The sequence below is a fragment of the Carcharodon carcharias genome, chromosome 33, assembly GCF_017639515.1.
Source record: "Carcharodon carcharias isolate sCarCar2 chromosome 33, sCarCar2.pri, whole genome shotgun sequence".
NCBI classification, from domain to species: domain Eukaryota; kingdom Metazoa; phylum Chordata; class Chondrichthyes; order Lamniformes; family Lamnidae; genus Carcharodon; species Carcharodon carcharias.
This window is the reverse complement of record NC_054499.1, coordinates 2,862,960-2,886,812: the sequence shown is the minus strand read 5'-3', so window position 1 is coordinate 2,886,812 and position 23,853 is coordinate 2,862,960. Positions and strand designations below refer to the sequence as shown.

Sequence of the window (23,853 nt, the reverse complement as noted above, 5' to 3'; positions counted from 1 at the left end):
CTGCACTGTGGTTGAGGTGAGTTGGGGGGGTTGGGGACAAGGGCTGCACTGTGGTTGAGGTGAGTTGGGGGGGTTGGGGACAAGGGCTGCACTGTGGTTGAGGTGAGTTGGGGGGGTTGGGGACAAGGGCTGCACTGTGGTTGAGGTGAGTTGGGGGGGGGTTGGGGACAAGGGCTGCACTGTGGTTGAGGTGAGTTGGGGGGGTTGGGGACAAGGGCTGCACTGTGGTTGAGGTGAGTTGGGGGGGGTGGGGACAAGGGCTGCACTGTGGTTGAGGTGAGTTGGGGGGGGTTGGGGACAAGGGCTGCACTGTGGTTGAGGTGAGTTGGGGGGTTGGGGACAAGGGCTGCACTGTGGTTGAGGTGAGTTGGGGGGTTGGGGACAAGGGCTGCACTGTGGTTGAGGTGAGTTGGGGGGTTGGGGACAAGGGCTGCACTGTGGTTGAGGTGAGTTGGGGGGTTGGGGACAAGGGCTGCACTGTGGTTGAGGTGAGTTGGGGGGTTGGGGACAAGGGCTGCACTGTGGTTGAGGTGAGTTGGGGGGGTTGGGGACAAGGGCTGCACTGTGGTTGAGGTGAGTTGGGGGGGTTGGGGACAAGGGCTGCACTGTGGTTGAGGTGAGTTGGGGGGTTGGGGACAAGGGCTGCACTGTGGTTGAGGTGAGTTGGGGGGTTGGGGACAAGGGCTGCACTGTGGTTGAGGTGAGTTGGGGGGTTGGGGACAAGGGCTGCACTGTGGTTGAGGTGAGTTGGGGGTTGGGGACAAGGGCTGCACTGTGGTTGAGGTGAGTTGGGGGGGGTTGGGGACAAGGGCTGCACTGTGGTTGAGGTGAGTTGGGGGGGGTTGGGGACAAGGGCTGCACTGTGGTTGAGGTGAGTTGGGGGGGGTTGGGGACAAGGGCTGCACTGTGGTTGAGGTGAGTCTGGGGGGTTGGGGAACAAGGGCTGCACTGTGGTTGAGGTGAGTTGGGGGGGTTGGGGACAAGGGCTGCACTGTGGTTGAGGTGAGTTGGGGGGGTTGGGGACAAGGGCTGCACTGTGGTTGAGGTGAGTTGGGGGGGGTTGGGGACAAGGGCCTGCATGTGGTTGAGGTGAGTTGGGGGTGGGGGTTGGGGACAAGGGCTGCACTGTGTTTGAGGTGAGTTTGGGGTGTTGGGGACAAAGGGCTGCTCAGTGGTTGAGGTGAAGTTGGGGGGTTGGGGACAAGGGCTGCACTGTGGTTGAGGTGAGTTGGGGGTGGGGTTGGGGACAAGGGCTGCACTGTGGTTGAGGTGAGTTGGGGGGGAGTTGGGGACAAGGGCTGCACTGTGGTTGAGGTGAGTTGGGGGTGGTTGGGGACAAGGGCTGCACTGTGGTTGAGGTGAGTTGGGGGGGTTGGGGACAAGGGCCTGCACTGTGGTTGAGGTGAGTTGGGGGGGGTGGGGACAAGGGCTGCACTGTGGTTGAGGGTGAGTTGAGGGGGGTGGGGGGAGAGGTGGGGACAAGGGCTGCACTGTGGTTGAGGTGAGTTGGGGGGTTGGGGACAAGGGCTGCACTGTGGTTGAGGTGTGTTGGGGGTGTTGGGGACAAGGGCTGCACTGTGGTTGAGGTGAGTTGGGGGGTTGGGGACAAGGGCTGCACTGTGGTTGAGGTGAGTTGGGGGGTTGGGGACAAGGGCTGCACTGTGGTGAGGTGAGTTGGGGGGTTGGGGACAAGGGCTGCACTGTGGTTGAGGTGAGTTGGGGGGGGTTGGGGAAAGGGCTGCACTGTGGATTGAGGTGAGTTGGGGGTTGGGGACAAGGGCTGCACTGTGGTTGTGGTGAGTTGGGGGGGGGTTGGGACAAGGGCTGCACTGTGGTTGAGGTGAGTTGGGGGGGGTTGGGGACAAGGGCTGCACTGTGGTTTGAGGTGAGTTGGGGGGGTGTTTGGGGACAAGGGGCTGCACTGTGGTTGAGGTGAGTTGGGGGGGTTGGGGCCAAGGGCTGCACTGTGGTTGAGGTGAGTTGGGGGGTTGGGGACAAGGGCTGCACTGTGGTTGAGGTGAGTTGGGGGGTTGGGGACAAGGGCTGCACTGTGGTTGAGGTGAGTTGGGGGGTTGGGGACAAGGGCTGCACTGTGGTTGAGGTGAGTTGGGGGGTTGGGGACAAGGGCTGCACTGTGGTTGAGGTGAGTTGGGGGGTGTTGGGGACAAGGGCTGCACTGTGGTTGAGGTGAGTTGGGGTGGTGGGGACAAGGGCTGCACTGTGGTTGAGGTGAGTTGGCGGGGTGGGGACAAGGGCTGCACTGTGGTTGAGGGGAGTTGGGGGGGTTGGGGACAAGGGCTGCACTGTGGTTGAGGTGAGTTGGGGGGGGTTGGGGACAAGGGCTGCACTGTGGTTGAGGTGAGTTGGGGGGGGTTGGGGACAAGGGCTGCACTGTGGTTGAGGTGAGTTGGGGGGTTGGGGACAAGGGCTGCACTGTGGTTGAGGTGAGTTGGGGGGGTTGGGGACAAGGGCTGCACTGTGGTTGAGGTGAGTTGGGGGGTTGGGGACAAGGGCTGCACTGTGGTTGAGATGAGTTGGGGGGGGTTGGGGACAAGGGCCTGCACTGTGGTTGAGGTGAGTTGGGGGGGGGTTGGGGACAAGGGCTCTGCACTGTGGTGAGGTGAGTTGGGGGGTTGGGGACAAGGGCTGCACTGTGGTTGAGGTGAGTTGGGGGGGGTTGGGGACAAGGGCTGCACTGTGGTTGAGGTGAGTTGGGGGGGGTTGGGGACAAGGGCTGCACTGTGGTTGAGGTGAGTTGGGGGGTGTTGGGGACAAGGCTGCACTGTGGTTGAGGTGAGTTGGGGGGGGTTGGGGAACAAGGGCTGCACTGAGGTTGAGGTGAGTTGGGGGGTTTGGGACAAGGGCTGCACTGTGGTTGAGGTGAGTTGGGGGGGTGGGGACAAGGGCCTGCACTGTGGTTGAGGTGAGTTGGGGGGGGTTGGGGACAAGGGCTGCACTGTGGTTGAGGTGAGTTGGGGGGGTTGGGGACAAGGGCTGCACTGTGGTTGAGGTGAGTTGGGGGGGTTGGGGACAAGGGCTGCACTGTGGTTGAGGTGAGTTGGGGGGGTTGGGGACAAGGGCTGCACTGTGGTTGAGGTGAGTTGGGGGGTTGGGGACAAGGGCTGCACTGTGGTTGAGGTGAGTTGGGGGGGGGTTGGGGACAAGGGCTGCACTGTGGTTGAGGTGAGTTGGGGGGTTGGGGACAAGGGCTGCACTGTGGTTGAGGTGAGTTGGGGGGGGGGTTGGGGACAAGGGCTGCACTGTGGTTGAGGTGAGTTGGGGGGGTTGGGGACAAGGGCTGCACTGTGGTTGAGGTGAGTTGGGGGGGTTGGGGACAAGGGCTGCACTGTGGTTGAGGTGAGTTGGGGGGGGTGGGGACAAGGGCTGCACTGTGGTTGAGGTGAGTTGGGGGTTGTTGGGGACAAGGGCTGCACTGTGGTTGAGGTGAGTTGGGGTGTTGGGGACAAGGGCTGCACTGTGGTTGAGGTGAGTTGGGGGTGTTGGGGACAAGGGCTGCACTGTGGTTGAGGTGAGTTGGGGGGGGGCGTTGGGGACAAGGGCTGCACTGTGGTTGAGATGAGTTGGGGGTTGGGGACAAGGGCTGCACTGTGGTTGAGGTGAGTTGGGGGGTTGGGGACAAGGGCTGCACTGTGGTTGAGGTGAGTTGGGGGGGGTTGGGGACAAGGCTGCACTGTGGTTGAGGTGAGTTGGGGGTGTTGGGGACAAGGGCTGCACTGTGGTTGAGGTGAGTTGGGGGGGTGTTGGGGACAAGGGCAGCACTGTGGTTGAGTTGAGTTGGGGGGTTGGGGACAAGGGCAGCACTGTGGTTGAGGTGAGTTGGGGGGTGTTGGGGACAAGGGCTTGCACTGTGGTTGAGGTGAGTGGTGGGGGGGGTTGGGACAAGGCTGCACTGTGGTTGAGTTGAGTTGGGGGGGGGGGTTGGGGACAAGGGCTGCACTGTGGTTGAGGTGAGTTGGGGGGGGTTTGGGGACAAGGGCTGCACTGTGGTTGAGGTGAGTTGGGGGGTTGGGGACAGGGCTTGCACTGTGGTTGAGGTGAGTTGGGGGGGTTGGGGACAAGGGCTGCACTGTGGTTGAGGTGAGTTGGGGGGTTGGGGACAAGGGCTGCACTGTGGTTGAGGTGAGTTGGGGGGGTTGGGGACAAGGGCTGCACTGTGGTTGAGGTGAGTTGGGGGGGGTTGGGGACAAGGGCTGCACTGTGGTTGAGGTGAGTTGGGGGGGTTGGGGACAAGGGCTGCACTGTGGTTGAGGTGAGTTGGGGGGGTTGGGGACAAGGGCTGCACTGTGGTTGAGGTGAGTTGGGGGGGTTGGGGACAAGGGCTGCACTGTGGTTGAGGTGAGTTGGGGGGGTTGGGGACAAGGGCTGCACTGTGGTTGAGGTGAGTTGGGGGGGTTGGGGACAAGGGCTGCACTGTGGTTGAGGTGAGTTGGGGGGGTTGGGGACAAGGGCTGCACTGTGGTTGAGGTGAGTTGGGGGGGGTTGGGGACAAGGGCTGCACTGTGGTTGAGGTGAGTTGGGGGGGTTGGGGACAAGGGCCTGCACTGTGGTTGAGGTGAGTTGGGGGGTTGGGGACAAGGGCTGCACTGTGGTTGAGGTGAGTTGGGGGTGTTGGGGACAAGGGCTGCACTGTGGTTGAGGTGAGTTGGGGGGTTGGGGACAAGGGCTGCACTGTGGTTGAGGTGAGTTGGGGGGGTTGGGGACAAGGGCTGCACTGTGGTTGAGGTGAGTTGGGGGGTTGGGGACAAGGGCTGCACTGTGGTTGAGGTGAGTTGGGGTGTTGGGGACAAGGGCTGCACTGTGGTTGAGGTGAGTTGGGGGGTTGGGGACAAGGGCTGCACTGTGGTTGAGGTGAGTTGGGGGGGGTTGGGGACAAGGGCTGCACTGTGGTTGAGGTGAGTTGGGGGTGTTGGGGACAAGGGCTGCACTGTGGTTGAGGTGAGTTGGGGGTGTTGGGGACAAGGGCTGCACTGTGGTTGAGGTGAGTTGGGGGGGTTGGGGACAAGGGCTGCACTGTGGTTGAGGTGAGTTGGGGGGTTGGGGACAAGGGCTGCACTGTGGTTGAGATGAGTTGGGGGGTTGGGGACAAGGGCTGCACTGTGGTTGAGGTGAGTTGGGGTGTTGGGGACAAGGGCTGCACTGTGGTTGAGGTGAGTTGGGGGGTTGGGGGACAAGGGCCTGCACTGTGGTTGAGGTGAGTTGGGGGGTTGGGGATAAGGGCTGCACTGTGGTTGAGGTGAGTTGGGGGGTTGGGACAAGGGCTGCACTGTGGTTGAGGTGAGTTGGGGGGTTGGGGACAAGGGCTGCACTGTGGTTGAGGTGAGTTGGGGGGGTTGGGGACAAGGGCTGCACTGTGGTTGAGGTGAGTTGGGGGGGTGTTGGGGACAAGGGCTGCACTGTGGTTGAGGTGAGTTGGGGTGTTGGGGACAAGGGCTGCACTGTGGTTGAGGTGAGTTGGGGGGTTGGGGACAAGGGCTGCACTGTGGTTGAGGTGAGTTGGGGGGTTGGGGACAAGGGCTGCACTGTGGTTGAGGTGAGTTGGGGGGGTGTTGGGGACAAGGGCTGCACTGTGGTTGAGGTGAGTTGGGGGGTTGGGGACAAGGGCTGCAGTGTGGTTGAGGTGAGTTGGGGGGTTGGGGACAAGGGCTGCACTGTGGTTGAGGTGAGTTGGGGGGTTGGGGACAAGGGCTGCAGTGTGGTTGAGATGAGTTGGGGGGGTGTTGGGGACAAGGGCTGCACTGTGGTTGAGGTGAGTTGGGGGGTTGGGGACAAGGGCTGCACTGTGGTTGAGGTGAGTTGGGGGCGTGGGGACAAGGGCTGCACTGTGGTTGAGGTGAGTTGTGGTGTTGGGGACAAGGGCTGCACTGTGGTTGAGGTGAGTTGGGGGTGCGTGGGGACAAGGGCTGCACTGTGGTTGAGGTGAGTTGGGGGGGGGTTGGGGACAAGGGCTGCACTGTGGTTGAGGTGAGTTGGGGGGTTGGGGACAAGGGCTGCACTGTGGTTGAGGTGAGTTGGGGGGTTGGGGACAAGGGCTGCACTGTGTTTGAGGTGAGTTGGGTGGGGGTGTTGGGGACAAGGGCTGCACTGTGGTTGAGGTGAGTTGGACATTTGGACTGGGAAAAGTGGGAAAAAGTATCCACAATATTCATTTATATTTACAGCCTCCCCACAAGTGGAAACATCCTCTCTATGCCTACCCTATCAAACTTTTTCCTGATATTAAAGACATCTATCAGGTCACCCTTCATTCTTCTCTTTTCAAGAGAAGAATCCCACCCAGTTCAGTCTTTCTGGATTGTTATAAGCTCTCTTTTTTGCACTTTTCTTAATGCCTCTACATACATTTTGTAATACAGAGAACAGAGTTGTGCACAGTGCTCCAAGTGTTGTTTAATTAAGGTATATATATCGACTAGAACTGTGCACAGTGCTCCAGGTGTGGTCTAACCAAGCTATATGGAGACTAGAGCTGTGCACAGTGCTCCAGGTGTGGTCTAACCAAGCTATATGGAGACTAGAGCTGTGCACAGTGCTCCAGGTGTGGTCTAACCAAGCTATATGGAGACTAGAGCTGTGCACAGTGCTCCAAGTGTGATGTAACCCAGGTAAATGGGGATTAGACTGTGCACAATGCCCCAAGTGTGGTCCAACCAAGGTATTTGGAGACCAGAATTGTGCTCCAAGAGTGGTAGGGGTGATACAACTGTCTCCAATGCCCCAAGGCTTGGGAGGGAACTGCAGGGTTCCTATACCCAATTACTATCCAGTGACCCAGACTGGTAGGTGCTTGTGTTTGGGAAGAAAGCTCAGGAAGATGTAAAAGGAGCTTAAACTGGAGAGAAAAAAAATGATTAGAAATGGGGGTCCAATTTGAACTCTGTGCAAGGGTTGGGTTTTGAACGATTTAAAACCTCGGCCGAGACCTCTCACCGGGCGATATCTGCATCAAAGGATGAGACGGCCGGATTGAGACGCTGGTAACGGCGGATGAAGGAAACTTTGTTGATCTCCCAGATCTCGCGATAGGTGTCCCAGGTTTTCAGATAGTTCTGAAGATTTGCAGCGTTGGTCACCATGCCACTATTGATCATACCTTGGATCTTTTTAATCTCTTCATCGTTCTCTGCAAGAAGAAAAGGCCTTGTGATAACAACTTGCTTTTATATAGCACCTTTAATGTAGTAAAACATCCCAAAGCGCTTCATGACAATGCAAATTTTGACACCGAGACACATAAGAACACTATTAGAACAGGAGAACAAAAGCTTGATAAGATTTTAAAGGGGTACAGAGTGGAGAGGGTTAGAGAGTGAATTCCAGAGTTTAGGGCCCAGGCAGCTGAAGACACAGACAGACAATGGTGGAGTGATTAAAATTAGGAATGTGCAAGGTACAAAAATTAGAAGAATGCCGAGATCTCAGAGGTTGTGGAGCTGGAGTAAATTGCAGAGATAAGGAGAGGGTGAGACCATGGAGGGATTCGAAAACAATTGAGAGAATTAAAATAAAAATCGAGCCGGACCAGGAGGCGACATAGGATAGATTTGAAGTGAATGATAGAGCAAACTTGCCCATTTTTGTCACAGATGGCCCCAAGGTTTTCCACCTGCTGGGTCAAATCCCTTTGCAGCCTATTCCCATGCAGAGGTCTGCAACTGCATTGGCGTTATGTCTATGAGTGTGTGTGTGTGTGTGTGCATGTGTGCTTGCGTGTATGCATCTGTATGTGCATGTCTATATGTCTACATGTATGTGTACATGTGTGCGCCCGCGTCTGCTTGTCTGTATATGCATGTCTTTGTGTGTGTGCACGTGCATCTGCAAGTACGTGTACGCCTGTGTGTGCATGTATGTGTGTCTGTTTATGTGTACGTGCGTCCGTGTGTGGCACGTCTGTGTGCCCACATGCCCTTTTTTAACAAAGTAGTTAACCTGTACAAGTTAACCTGGCTGACGGCTTGTTAGAATTTAACTGATCACTTTGAGTAAATTATCTCATAATTTCTCGGCTGAAAACTGAAGTCTGGGGATTTTATTCCTCATTTTTATGGCAATTTGATTCATTTTAATCACAGAATCACACTATATATTAGCACTCCTGTTGGTGGTAGAGATATAAGGGTAAAAATGATTATTCATGCCATTTTCACAGGCACCCCAATAGACTCATACCCAGATCCTCCCTGCTCTACCTAGCACAGGCATTAACCTTGTTTGCGGATGTGAACGTCAGGGTTAAAACAGCTCAGCATGTTGCATATCCATTAAGAAAGGTGCTGGGATGTTTTGATCATATGATATTAAAAACAGTAGTTGATTAAGCCAATCAGGATTTCTTTTGTCCTCTGGGTGTGTGATACATTGCAGTGTGATGCCTCATGCTGTGACTTGGTGTGGCGTGACGTTTCATAGCGTGACCCTTTGAGATACATATTGCTCAAGAGCCATGCTACCTGCCAGAATTTTAATACAACTAAGAATCGTGAGCTGCACAATTACCGCTTACCAATATTTTGGTGGACAGGGATCAGAGTAGTTTTCCTCCTGGTCAGTAGCTCTGGGATACGCTTGAAGATGGAAAGGGCGTTCTTAATCTGAAAACTTATGCTGTTGACCGTGCTTGCAAGCCTGGATAGAGTGGGAGAAAATTCCACCTGAATGCAAAGTGGATAAAAGCAGATGAGTAGAGAATTAGCAGCTGCTCCAAGGCACAGAACACATACCCAAAATGGGAACATAGGAAGAGGAGGCCATTCAGCCCCTTGAGCCTGTTCCACCATTCAGTTAGATGATGGTTGAGCTGTACTTCAACTCTATCTTGATCATACCCTTATCCAACAAAAAAATAGTTTGAAAATTAACGCCCCCCCCGCCACTACCCCCCCCGCCCCGGCCAGCCTCAACATTTTTTGGTGGGGTTGTGGGGAGAGTTTTCCAGGTTTCCACTCCCCTCTGTGAGAGGAAGTGCTTCCTGACATCACCCCTGAACGGCCTGGTTCGAATATGAAGGTTCTGCCCCCGTGTTCCAGACTTCCCCCCACCAGTGGAAGTAGTTTCTCTCCATCTACCCGACCGAATCGTCCACCATTTGCAACATGTTGATTCGATCACCCTTAACCTTCCATCAACTGAACAAGCTACAGGATTGTGGAAGCTCCACACTGAATCCAGCCAGTGGTGAAATGACCCTACCTGTTGTTGGCCTTGAGGTATGTCATCCAGAAGGGTCACCAGGACTCTGAAGAGAGCATTGGGTGTGGATTTAGGATCCCCATTGATGGCCTTGGACAGCTCCAGCAGCGACCGTTTAATATTTAGTCTGAAGGCTTCTTCCACCATTCGATCAACCTTCTTGGCATAATTCAACCAAAAATGCTGCACCTATAAGACCACAAGGAGCAAGGTCAAAAGGAGATTAAACATCAAAATCACATCAAACTCTCTGGATTAGCGAAGTTGGTAACTTCTGAAAGGGACCATTATAAATATTTGAAGGGAAGAAACATTGCAGGGCTTTAGGGAAAGAGCAGAGTGGAGTGAGACAAATTGGAAAGGCCTCCTTCAGTGCAGTGAGACTCTACATCAGCAAACAGCATGAAGTCCTCACTGTTCCCCTGGCCGTGTACTGCTCATGTACTTATATATGATGATCTTTTCTCCTGGCATCCTTCCTGAAGGGACTGCCCCATGCTGGGGCTCACAATAATCTTTTGCCCAAGCGGCCATTCGTCATAACAGCGGAATATTCAAACAGCCTAGGGCTTTTACCTACGCGCAAAATGGATGCTGACAATGAAGATTTTCCAGTAGCTACTCATTATTCAGAGGAGCGACTACCAAAGAGTGGTATTTACCTGTTGGAGAACCAATTGAACATCTTCATTGAGGTGGGAATGACCCACAGCCAACTTCACCCAAATCACCTCCCCTTTTATAAAAGCAAAATCCTGCGGATGCTGGAAATCTGAAACAAAAACAGAAAATGCTGGAAAAACTCAGCAGGTCTGCCAGTATCTGTGGAGAGAGAAACAGAGTTAACATTTCAAGTCCATAATCATAGGTACTTGAAACATTAACTGTTTCTCTCTCCACAGATGCTGCTAGACCTGCTGGGTTTTTCCAGCATTTTCTGTTTTTGTTTCACCTTCCCTTTTCTCCTTCACTGTCCCCTCCTTGCTTCCACTTGTTCAAAACCTGTTATATTTCCATCTTTCCTCAGTTCTGATGAAGGGTTATTGACCCAAAACGATAACTCTGTTCCTCTCTCCGCAGATACTGCCTGACTTGCTGAGTATTTCCAACATTTTCTGGGTTTTTTTCCCTCAGATTTCCAGCAGCTACAGCATTTTGCTTTTGTACAAGCAGGCTAATCTTCAATTCCTAGTAGGGTGGTCGCCCTATTTGAGAGTGAGATGAGGGCCACAGTCTCTGGTATGGCACAGCCGATGGTAAATGCTGAGTTATTCAAATCCCAAAGGGAAACTTGAAACAACTGCCAACAACTTGTTTTGCAATTGGTCTGCACTGGAGTACTGTGTTTGGCTGCAGGAGAGAGCTTCATTTGGAGATTGGTGACTGAGGGAGTTTAAGGGTTAAATTCTATCCAAAGTCTAGTCTTTCTCTAATTTAGCAATTAACTGAAAGTTGCTGTTAGGGTTGGAAGAAGGTAAGTTTTAGACTGGAGAGAAGAGGCCGGCAAGAGTGGTATAAAAGGGCGTGAGAAACAGAGGCCGAGACCGGAGAGGAGAGGCGTACCTTCAGGGTCTTCAGGTGGTGAAATTCGAAGTGACATCACGATTCAAAAAGTGACGCGACGCAGGGGAGGCACCTGATTGGCAAATAGGGTCAGGTGAGTGCTTCTACTTCTACTTTGTCTACTAATTAAACTGCTGCAGTCCATGAGCTTAAACAAAATAAGGTGAGGACTCTGGACTGTAGTTTGGAGTGGAATAAGGTCCCTTGTTTGGAGTGGAATAAGGCCCCTAACGTAGTTAGTATTCTTTAAAGGGAGTAACTAATGAGCTTAATCTAAAGGGAAGTCATGGCAGCAGAGCTCGCACCTGTGATATGCTCCTCCTGCGCTATGTGGGAGATCATGGACACTTCCTGTGTCCCTGGCGACTATGTGTGCAGGAAGTGTGTCCAGCTGCAGCTATTGGCTAACTGCATCTCGGAGCTGGAGCTGTGGGTGGATTCACTGTGGAGCATCTGTGATGCTGAGATTATCGTGGACAGCACGTTCAGTGAGGTGGTCACACTGTAGATAAAGACTGAACAGGCAGAAAGGGGATGGGTGACCATGAGGCAAAGTAGAGGAAGGTGGGTAATGCAGGAGTCCCCTGGGGCTGTCTCACTCTCTAGCAGATATACCGTTTTGAATACTATTGGGGAGACACATTCTCAGGGGAAAGCAGCAGGAGCCAAGTCCATGGCACTATGGGTGGCTCTGCTCCACAAGAGAGGAGGAAGAAGAGTGGCAGGGCTATAGTGATAGGGGATTCAATAGTAAGAGGAACAGACAGGCATTTCTGCAGCTGCAAAAGAGACTTCAGGATGGTATGTTGCCTCCCTGGTGCCAGGGTCAAGGATGTCTTGGAGATGCTGCAGGGCAATCTGAAGGGGGAGGGGAACAGCCAGTGGTTATGGTACATATTGGTACCAACGACATAGGTAAAACAAGGGATGAGGTCCTACAAGTTGAATATAGGGAGTAAGGACGTAAATTAAAAAGTAGGACCTCAAAGGTAGTAATCTCAGGATTACTACCAGTGCCACGTACTAGCAAGAGTAGAAATAACAGGATATATTGGATGAATACGTGGCTGAAGAAATGGTATAGAGGGGAGGGATTCAGATTCCTGGGACATTGGGACCGGTTCTGGGAAGATGGGACCAGTACAAACAGGACAGGTTACATCTGGGCAGGACTGGGACCAATATTCTCGGTGGGGGTTGTGGGGGGGCGGGGGGCGGGGGGCGGGGGGGCGGGGGGGGGTGGGGGGTGGGGGGATGCCGGTTTGCTTGTGTGGTCAGGGAGGGTTTAAACTAGAATGGCAGGGGATGGGAACCTGAGCAGGGAGACAGAGGAGGAGGAAACAAGGATAGAAATGAAAGACAGAAAAGTAAAAAGCAAAAGTGGAAGGCAGAAAAAACAAGAGCGAAAAGCAGATTGGGTCATAGTGCAGAATAAAGCTAAGATGACTAACAAGGTTAAAAAGACAAGTCTAAAGGCATTGTATCTTAATGCGCAAAGCATTCGCAGTAAGACAAATAAATTAACAGTGCAAATAGATAAACGATTATGATATAGTTGCAATTACAGAGACATGGCTACAGGGTGACCAAGGATGGGAACTGAACATCCAGGGCTATTCAATATTTAGGAAGGGCAGACAACTAGGGAAAGGAGGTGGGGTAACACTCTTAGTGATGGAGGAAATCAATGCAATAGCGAGGAAGGATATTGGCTCCGAAAATCATGATGTGGAATCTGTTTGGGTGGAGATGAGAAACACCAAGGGGCAGAAATCGTTGGTAGGGCTTGTCTATAGGCCCCCAAACAGTAATGGAGATATAAAGGAAGGTATTAAACAGGAAATTAGAGATGCATGCAATAAGGATACAACTGTAATCATGGGTGACTTTAATCTACATATAGATTGGACAAACCAAACTAGCGATAACGCTGTTGATGAGGATTTCCTGGAATGTGTACGTGATGGTTTTTTAGACCAAGACGTTGTGGAACCAACTAAAGATCAGGCTATCCTAGACTGGTTATTGTGCAATGAGAAAGGATTAATTAACAATCTCGTTGTGCAGGGCCCCTTGGGGAAGAGCGACCATAAAATGATAGAATTGCTCATTAAGATGGAGAGTGAAGAAGTTGAATCCTAAACTAGGGTCCTGAATCTAAATAAAGGGAACTACGAGAGTATGAGGTGTGAGTAAAATGCAAGGTAGTGCATTTTGGAAGGTCTAATTCCGGTAGGAATTATACAGTAAATGGCAAAACACTTAAGTGCATCGACGGGCAGAGGGATCTGGGTGTACAGGTCCACAGGTCACTGAAAGTGGCAACGCAGGTGGATAAGATAGTCAGGAAGGCAGATGGCATGCTTGCCTTCATCGGCAAGGGTATTGAGTATAAAAGCTGGGAAGTCATGCTGTAGCTGTATAGAACCTTGGTTAGGTCACACTTGGAATATTGCATGCAATTCTGGTCGCCACATTACCAGAAGTACAGAGGCATTGGAGAGAGCGCAGAGGAAGTTTACCAGGATGCTGCCTGGTCTGGAGGTTATTAGCTATGAGGAGAGGTTGGAGAAACTCGGATTGTTCTCACTAGAGCGACGGAGATTGAGGGGCGACTTGATAGAAGTTTACAAAATTATGAGTAGCATGGACAGAGTAGATAGTCAGAAGCTTTTTCCCAGGGTGGATGAGTCAATTACTAGGGGACATAGATTTAAGGTGAGAGGAGAAAACTTTAGAGGAGATGTGAAGGGCAAGTTTTTTATGCAGAGGATAGTGAGTGTCTGGAATTTGCTGCCAGAGGAGGAGGTGGTGGAAGGAGGTATGATAGTGGGGTTTAAGAGGCAGCTTGACAAATATATGAATAGGATGGGAATAGAGGGATACAGATCCCAGAAGTGCAAAATGTTTTAGTTTGACAGGCAGTATGATCGGCGCAGGCTTGGAGGGCCGAAAGGCCTGTTCCTGTGCTGTACTTTTCTTTGTTCTTTGTTCTTTGAGTTGGCAATGATGGATTGGAGAACCTTATTAAAAGAATAGACGGTGGAATGGCAATGGCTAATATTTAAGGAACGTATGCATGAATTACAACAATTATTCATTCCTGTCTGTCACAAAAATAAAACAGGAAAGTTGGCTCAACCATGGATTACAAAAGAAATTAGGGATAGTATTAGATCCAAAGAGGAGACATATAAAATTGCCAGAAAAAGCAGCAAGCCTGAGGATTGGGATCAGTTTAGAATTCAGCAAAAGTAGACAAAAAGATTGATCAAGAAAGGGAAATTGGAGTACGAGAGTAAAATGCAGAGAACATAAAAACTGACTGTAAAAGCTTCTATAAATATGTGAAGTGAAAAAGATTAGCAAAGACAAATGTAAGTTCCTTACAGTCAGAAACAGGGGAAATTATAATGGGGAACAAAAAAATGGCAAAAGAATTGATCACATATTTTGGTTCTGTCTTCACAAAAGAGGACACAAATAAGTTCCCAGAAATGTTAGGGAACTAAGGGTCTAGTGAGAGGGAGGAATTGAAGAAAATCAGCACTAGTAAAAAAAAAAAAGGTGCTAGAGAAATTAATGGGGTTAAAGGCTGAAAAATCCCCAGGGCCCGATAATCTACAAGCCAGAATACTAAAGGAAGTGGCCCTGGAAATATTAGATGCATTGGTGGTCATCTTCCAAAATTCTATAAACTTTGGAGCAATTTCTACAGATTGGAGGGTGGCAAATGTAACCCCACTATTTAAAAATGGAGGGAGAGAAATATCAGAGAATTACAGACCAGTTAGTCTAACATCAGTCTTGGGGAAAATGCTAGAGTCTATTATAAAAGACGTGGTAACAGAATACTTGGAAAGCATTAACGGGATTAAACAAAGTTAGCACGGGTTTATGAAAGGGATATCATGCTTAACTAATCTACTGGAGTGTTTTGAGGATGTAACAAGTAGAATAGATAAAGGAGAACCAGTGGATGTGGTATATTTGGATCTCAGGAAAGTTTTTGATAAGGTCCCACATAAGAGTCTAGTGGGCAAAATTAAAGCACATGGGATTGGGGGGGCGGGGGGGTAATATACTGGCATGGATTGAGAAACAGAGTGGGAATAAATGGGTCTTTTTCCGGATGGCAGGCAGTGAATAGTGGTGTACTGCAGGGATCAGTGCTAGGGCCCCAGCTATTCACGATGTATATAAGTGACTTAGATAAGGAAACGAAATGCAATATTTCCAAGTTTGCTGATGACACAAAACTGGGTGGGGTTGTGAGTTGTGAGGAGGATGCAAGGAGGCTTCAGGGCGATTTAGACAAGTTGAGTGTGGACAAACACATGGCAGATGTAGTTTAACGTGGATAAATGTGAAGTTATACGCCTCAGTGTGAAAAACAGAAAGGCAGAGTTTTATTTAAATAGTGATATATTGGGAAATGTGGATGTACAAAGGGATCTGGGTGTCCTTGCACACCAGTTAATGAAAGTAAATAGGCAGCTGCAGCAAGTAATTAGGAAGGCAAATGGTATGTTGGCCTTCATTGCAAGAAGGTTTGAGTTCAGAAGTAGGGATGTCTTACTGCAGTTACACAAGGGCTTGGTGAGACCACACCTCGCGTATTGTATACAGTTTTGGTCTCCCTACCTAAGAAAGGATATACTTGCCATAGAGGGATTGCATGATGGTTCACTAGGCTGATAGCAGGGATAGCAGGACTGTTGTACAAGGAGAGATTGGTTCGACTGGGCCTGTATTCACTAGAATTTAGAAGAATGAAAGGGGATTTGATTGAAACGTAAAAAATTCTAACAGGGCTAGACAGGCTAGATGCAGGGAGGGTGTTTCCCCTGGTTGGGGAGTCTAGAACCAGGGCCTACAGTCTCAGGATAAGGGGCAGGCCATTTAGGACTGAGGTGAGGAAAAATTTCTTCACTCGGAGGGTGGTCAACCTGTGGAATTATCTACCACAGAGGCTGTGGTGGCCGGGTCACTGAGTATATTCAGGAAAGAAATTGATAATTTTTTGGATATTAGGGGCATCAAGGGGTATATAGAGAGAAAGCGGGAACATGGCTTTGAGACAGAGGATCAGCCATGATTACATTGAATGGCAGAGCAGGCTCAAAGGGCAGAATGGCCTACTACTGCTCATAGTTTCTAAGTTTCTATGTATAAATTTCGAGATGCGTGCCTTGAATTCAGTAGTAATAAGACCACCAAGTCTTGTAGACTTTTATAAAACTAGATTAAACACTTATTAACAAGAAAAATGATTTTTAAGCACCTACATGTGTCTACAAATTACTACTATAATAACTTCTAAATCCTCTCCTTAATCTGACTCCCAGTTACACTTTCATTAAGGCAACAGTAAGACACAAATTTTAAATGAGCCATGCAAGGTGACACACAATACCCTGAACCAGTCGAATTCCAAGCGAGTTTTCTAAAGTTCAGTTCTTTGAAAACAGTAGCTTGAGGCTTGGAGGCTGAAGGTGTTTCACACTTGTTAGATCTTAAAATGCCTAACCTCACACACAGCCTTCACTCCTTTATACATATTTCCCCTTTGAATGCAAATTCCCATTGTTTCACTGTGTCTTTAAACTTTATCTTTCTGATAATAAAAATCCCTCTTGGCACTAAGTTTTACCAGTAATCTTTGGGAAAAATAAGCACACTGTTTCTGAACTTCATCTGGCTAGGTGACACATTTCACTCCCTCTTTTGAAAACAATCTAGTCTGGTTTATTTAAAAAATGCAAGTGTTCCCTTGACACCGATTTTACCTACTTAACATTTCAAACCTAGCTCACCTTCTACCACATCAAAGCCTTCAGACTAGCTGCCTTTAATCCAATTAAGTCTCTCCCTCTCACACACACACCTAAACACACACACACACCACTATTTACAATAAATTCCAATAACATTACGGGGAGGATTTTTCCCTCATCAGGTGAGCTCGTTCCCGACCCCCACCAGCGATCGGGGCCAGACCATGATTTCACGCTGGCGGGCCAATTAAGGCCTGCCCAACGTGAATCACGTGCTGCAGTGGTCAGTACTGCTTTTTTGGGGGTGGGGGGGGGCGGGGAGGAGGGCGAGCGCGAACTTCGCACATGCGTGGGGGTGCGCACTTAAAAAGCTGGCTCAGGGAGATGAACAGTTTTCAAAATAAAAAATAAAGAAGTTTAAGGTGTAAAAAAAACATGTCCCTTCATGTGACTGTTTACATGAGCAATTACAATTAGGATAAAATTTAAAAAAAATTTTTTTAATGACGGATTGAAACCTCGTCCCGCCTGTGGATGAGGTTTCACAAAATTGCAAAGGCTGCCTGGCCTTTTCGCCTGCCCATCAACTGTAAGGTTGGATGGACAGCAAAAAAATTTAAATCAATTGGATACTTAATGGCCTTAATAAGCCTTTTTAATTGTTGGCAGGCGGCTGCCAACTCTCGCGCACGTCCGCTAACCGAAATATCGCGCAAGTGCACGATGACGTTGGCAAGCGTCCTGACGTCATTGCTCATCATTTTAGGCTTGGTTGGATCAGGCGCGCACCCGCCCGCCAAGCGTTATGTTCTGGCCTGTGTGAATTATATCTTCCTGCAAGTCTCCAAGAGGTAAGAACTGTGGAACTTGGGGTAGCAATTAGGGAAGAGAAAGAACAAAAGGATACAGAAAACCATCGTACAAACATAAAGGATGCCAAACTCACCTCAGATCCGTCGTTCTTAAACACGAGATATGTCTGACGCATGATTGTTACGATCTCCTTGTGTATTTTTGAGAGTTTTGACTGGACCTTTTCTTGGTGTGCCTGCTGTGCGTCTCTAAACTCCTTGTCACTGTACGTGCGCTTGCTGTCGATATGCACCAGCAGCATTTCACTCATTTGGCAGGCATACTGTTTGATCGCCAGGCTTGATGCTTTGTACTCATCAATTGTCAGCTGCAGCTATTTGGGAATGCAGACCACTTGAATGAACAGACAGGTCTCTCACATTAATGAGACTTCATAGATATTAACCTACACAGAATTTACAGCACAGAAACAGCTCATTTGACCCAACTTTTCTGTGCCACTGTTTATGCTCCACACTGGTCTCCCTCACCTGCTCTTCATCTCACCTGATCTGCATATCCTTCTATTCCTTTCCCCTCATTCCAGGTACCCCTTATAAATACTGACACTTTCAGAGATATGGACACACTCCCAGAGACCCTCTGTAAATACTGACACACTCCCGGGAACACCCTGTAAATACTGACACACTCCCGGGAACCCCCTGTAAATACTGACACACTCCCGGGAACACCCTGTAAATACTGACACACTCCCGGGAACCCAATGTAAATACCGACACACTCCTGGAGACCCCCTGTAAATACTGACACACTCCCGGGGACCCCCTGTAAATACTGACACACTCCCGGGGACCCCAGTAAATACTGACACACTCCCGGGGACCCCCTGTAAATACTGACACACTCCCGGGGACCCCAGTAAATACTGACACACTCCCGGGGACCCCAGTAAATACTGACACACTCCCGGGGACCCCAGTAAATACTGACACACTCCCGGGGACCTCAGTAGATACTGACACACTCCCGGGAACCCCCTGTAAATACTGACACACTCCTGGGGTCCCCCTGTAAATACTGACACACTCCTGGGGACCCCCTGTAAATACTGACACACTCCCCGGGGACCTCCTGTAAATACTGACACATTCCTCGGAACTTCCTGTAAATACTTGCACACTCGCAGGGACCCCCTGTAAATAGTGACACATTCCCTGGTGATGCCTTCCAATTATCATACAGTTAACAGAACTGAAAGTATTAGCAGAAATCGCTTGTTAGTATGTGACTGCGTACTGAAACATGCATACGCACCAGCCCAGCCACAAACCCCAGCCCACCACAGACACCAACACCACACCCCCACAAAGAGTGGTGATGCTGTTTGGTGATTCATGCTGTAAAGGGAGAGATCTGCACTGTTACCCGCTCACAGGATGTTAACCTAATACCTCACTGCCAATGCTCCAGTGCATGTTACGTACCAATCTAGCTTGCATCCGGCAATCATCAATGAAGTAAGTAGACAGTGTTCTGGCCGTCCATTGAAGCTTTGACAGCCCTGGGGCAATTTTCTTGTCTAGGAATTTGATTCTGTCTCGGAAGAGATTCCGCTGCTCTTTCGTTAACTGATCAAGGATTCTATAATTACAAGTAATTTGTTATACTGCAACAAGTCAGCAATAAAGGATAGCAGTGGACCCAAACTTTACACACTTGTATTTTATTGCACATTACAAGCATATACCTCCTAACCAAACAACCATGGTTTCAGTTTGTGTCTATCAGTTGTGATTCAAGTGAATCACCAGCCAATTCCCACTAACCACTTGCAATTAATTGCAATTAACACAGCCAATTTTGATCAGCTTTAGGATTTCTATTCCACAAAATCTTCCCATTTCCTCATCCCCTTACCCAAGAGTCTGCCCAGTAAAGGAAGTGTTAACAGGTCGATGCCAGCAGTGGCTCAGTGGGTAGCAGTCTCACCTCAGTAACAGAGGTCATGGGTTGCAATACACTTAAGAGAGTTGAGCACACAATCCAGGTTGACATTTCCAGCGCCAGGACTGAGGCGGCGCTGCACTGTCGGAGGGTCAGTACTGAGGGAGTGCCGCACTGTCGGAGGGTCAGTACTCAGGGAGTGCTGCACTGTTGGAGGATCAGTATTGAGGGAGTGCCGCACTGTCAGAGGGTCAGTACTGAGGGAGTGCCGCACTGTCGGAGGGTCAGTACTGATGGAGCGCTGCACTGTCAGAGGATCAGTACTGAAGGAGTGCCGCACTGTCAGAGGATCAGTACTGAGGGAGCGCTGCACTGTCAGAGGGCCAGTACTGAGGGAGCGCCGCACTGTCAGAAGGCCAGTACCGAGGGAGCGCCGCACTGTCAGAAGGCCAGTACTGAGGGAGCGCCGCACTGTCAGAAGGCCAGTACTGAGGGACGCCGCACTGTCAGAATGCCAGTACTGAGACAGCGCCGCAATGTGAGAGGGTCAGTTCTAAGGGAGTGCTGCACTTTCGGAGGGTTAGTACTGAGGGAGAGATAAGGGGCAGTAAATGTAGCAGATTCCTGGACTCAATGAAGAACATAATAGGAGGAGTAGGTCATACTCCTCCTCAAGCCTGCTCCATTATTTCATAAAACAGTGGCTGATCTTCTACCTCAACTTCACTGACCTACCCTCTCCCTATATCCATACTTTCCTACGAATACTATAAGTTCCAAAAGGAATCTAAAATGGATTCCGAAATTTACAGAATAAAGGGTGGCAGGGTGGTGAATCTAAAGGATTAGAGCAGGAGGGCTTACATCCATGAAACTCATTGTTAATGACTCCAGTCTCAGCCTCACACTTCAGCAACCTGCACTGACCTGTTGTAATCACGGACGACCAAGAGAACACTCTCTCGTAGCATCCTCAGGTCTTCCCTTCGCTGGTAGATTTCCATTATATAGTGAGGGATCTCAAAACCCAAGCGCTCCCAGTAATAGATTTCATCGAACAACTCCAACAGGTACCTGTGAGAAATGGGGCAAGGTAGAAACACAATTTGTATAACTCCCTCTCAAATAATGTCTGCCAATCTATCAGTGTTGGCACTAGTGGCAATGTTATATTTGAGAAAAGGCAGGTAGCGTTAATAACATACAAGACCTTCTGCGTAGAGAACATCCAAGGATGGGGGAATGAATACCAAGAGGTTATTGGGGTTAATTGCAAATTCATTATATTTAATTGAATGCAGGTGGTGGACATGAACTGGGGATTCACTTGTGCTCCTTGACAAGTTTCCTTTAAATTTTGTCTTTGCTTTTGCAGTTTCCCTTTAAGGGGCTGCTTTTTACTTTATCCCTGAATTTGTTAATTTAGTTTATTTGGTTGGACTCAAGAGTTACAGAGACTGAGGCTGGGACTTTCCAGCCCTGACATGGGGAGACCCACAACGGGAGATTTGGCAGCCCAGCCAAAAGTTCATTTACTTTCGGCAGGACCGGATGACCCCAGTGGCGGGCAGGGCTGGAAAACCCCAGCCTGAAGCTGTGGCGGCTGGGCTAGGAGGTGTGCGCTTTCAGGGTCACTCCCTACAAATAAATGTTCGTAAAAGAATATAAAGATTGGCTCCAGATCTATCCTTCACTGGCTGACTTTCTGGTTTATAACAATTGAATTGACCACAACAAGCAAATGTATGACCAAAAAGATGGATTTAGAGGAGGCTAATTAGAGATTGAGAGAGTTACTCCTGCTAATTTGTGTGTGAAATGCTTTGGAAGGCTTTATTAGCTTGAATGCACAACACAACTAAGTTGTTGTGAAACATGTTTGTGCCAGCTCATTGATTGTTTGTCTGTTTTAGCTTATTAAAATCGGGTTTAGAAAGTGGTTCAAGTTGTGCAGGTTTTTCTAAGCATTCATGTCTTCCACATGCTTTAACACAGACCTTCCAGTTCTGCATTTCCTCAGTGACACGGGAAAGATTGAGGCCTCTTGCTCTCTCATTTCAGCAGTGGATTGGTTGTAAGAGAACTGCAACTGAGGAGGACTCACAACTTTAACAGAGAGCACTAAGAGTGCTGGAAATAGCCCTGCTCTCTTCATTACAGTGCTGGAAGGCAAGACAAAACACCAGCAAATCTCTGTGAGACAGTCTGCGAAGAGGGAAATAGAGAAAGAGGGAGGGAGGAGAGACAAGAAAGATTGAGAAAGAGGGAGGGAGACGAGGAAGACAAAGTAAAAAGAGGGGAAAAGAGATGGATATTAATATCACTAGGCTATTCACTGTGGAACATTTGGCAGATGCAGTTTTCCACTTTTAGCCATTGTTGTGGCTTTTGTCATGAAAGTGTATTTCAGGCACAAGCCCACACACTTGGGGTGCAGCCTGTATTGACAGCACTGACTTGCACTGCTGTTCAGTGACGTACCCAGCACCTACTACATTATTAGATAGATAGATAGATAGGTTCTTGACTGGTAAGGGGGATCAAAGGTTACGGGAAGAAGGAGGGAGAATGGGGTTGAGAAACTTATCAGCCATGATTGAATGGCGGAGCAGACTCGATAGGCCGAATGGCCTAATTTCTGCTCCTATGTCTTATGAGTCTTAGGGTCTATTAATTTGATTCTAATCTTATCCAGCAACTGCCAGCAATTTTTTTTCCCCCCTGATTTGAAGTTTTGTAAAACTCACATGTCGAAGTTTACACTGAGCTTGCCCCGATCCTCAGGGTTACGGATCATCAGGGGTCTCTCCAGCCGCTTTATGCTCTCTCGATCTATATTGACCGTCCAGTCTGTGAAGATCTTGCGTACAAATTCGTCCAGAGACTGCTCCAGCGTCTGGCAGAATCCCAATGCCTCTTCGCCCAATCCAATTTTGGGCAGGAAGGTGGATTGTGTCAGAAGCTGAGTTGTGAAACAGAGATTTTTTTTTTAATACGTTCATGGGATTGCTGGCAAAGTCATCATTTACTGCCCATCCCTAATTGCTCTGGAGGGCAGTTAAGAGTCAACTAGATTGCTGCGCTTCTGGAGTCACATATAGGCCTGACTAGGTAAGGGCAGCACATTTCCTTTCCTTCCCTAAGTGAATCAGATGGGTTTTTTTTTAAACATCAATCAATGCTAAATTCATGGTTAACCATTACTGAGGCGAGCTTTCAATTCCAGTGGGATTTGAACCTGTATCCCCACAGCGCTAGCCTGGGCCTCTGGATTACTAACCCAGTGACATTCCCGCCATGCTGCTATCTCCCCAGCAATTAAGAAGCCCTTTTTCCTCCACACATCCCCTGCACCCCACCACCCCCCCCCCCCAACTCTCAGGAATTGGCTCTTTGGTACTTGTCCAAGAACTTTCCCTTTTCATTTTTAATATATATATATATATAATGGCAGATGGCATCAAACGACTGTGTAACTACCAGTTCCGACTCCTCCTGAATGCTTGAACTTCCGGAACAACCACACGGTGTTAATTTCTTTGCCTTTGAAGTGCACTTTAGCCCACACAGCAGTATAACCATGTCCATTAATTGGCAGTTGAATCATTTGCGTTGTCAACAGACGAACTGAATGCAGAAATAGCATGCAGTTTTCTTAAAAATAATGGCCCGCATCTTCTGATGGAAATAGCGGGGTTTATGTTCAAATGTTTGACGCTATTGAGCGATGGGACTCAGTATAAGTTATGGTGTGTAAACCTCAAGCTTCTGATGGGCAGAGATACACGACTGGGACCCCTGTTTGGATTCCTCCGACGCTGACCTCGCCAGTGTAGACTTGGGCCAGATGTTCTGAACTTGCCCAGAAATTTACTCCAGGATAATAACTCCTGTTAATCACAGGCATAAGACCTGGGTTGAAAGTGATTAACAGGAGAAACTGGATTGAGAAGGACTCAAAATCCATTTACAAGTAAGTTTGATGAACAATTCCACTGTTCTCACCGCCCCCCCCCCCACTTCATCTCACCCCTTATGTGAAAGGTAACATGACCCCTGAATGTCTTGGCTCTAATTTTAAGGTTCTGTCGCCTTGTTCTAGACTTCTGCCATCAGAGGAAATAGTTTTTCTATGTTGATCCAGTCAAATCTGTTAATCATCTTAAATACTGGGATTAGATCATCCCTTAGTCTTCTTACGCTCAAGGAAGTATTATCCAATACTAAATGTTCCAAGATCAGGTGTCGTACAGGCCAATTAGGTCACGCAAAAATGTGTCATCATTTGACAGAATCATTCTGACCTGCTGTGTTAAGAGGGCTCCAGCTGTACACTGGATATGAGTGATACTGAGCAGGTATACCTCCAGCAGGTATATCTCCAGCTGTATGCTGGATATGACTGATACTGAGCAGGTATACCTCCAGCAGGTATATCTCCAGCTGTATGCTGGATATGACTGATACTGAGCAGGTATACCTCCAGCAGGTATATCTCCAGCTGTATGCTGGATATGACTGATACTGAGCAGGTATACCTCCA

At 49.2% G+C, this 23,853-nt stretch overlaps 1 protein-coding gene across 1 annotated transcript in view; it reads right to left on the bottom strand.

Moving 5' to 3' along the window:
* The window catches only part of dnah2 (dynein, axonemal, heavy chain 2), a 251,184-nt gene that overhangs the window by 149,309 nt on the left and 78,022 nt on the right, over positions 1-23,853 (bottom strand). The window contains exons 12-18 of the mRNA XM_041178731.1: positions 22,058-22,272; positions 20,238-20,384; positions 18,851-19,007; positions 17,497-17,736; positions 9,211-9,399; positions 8,525-8,672; positions 6,949-7,141 (exon numbers count right to left, since the gene is read on the bottom strand). Of these exons, the coding sequence (XP_041034665.1) occupies positions 6,949-7,141; positions 8,525-8,672; positions 9,211-9,399; positions 17,497-17,736; positions 18,851-19,007; positions 20,238-20,384; positions 22,058-22,272 (1,289 nt within the window). The remainder of the gene's footprint in view (positions 1-6,948; positions 7,142-8,524; positions 8,673-9,210; positions 9,400-17,496; positions 17,737-18,850; positions 19,008-20,237; positions 20,385-22,057; positions 22,273-23,853) is intronic.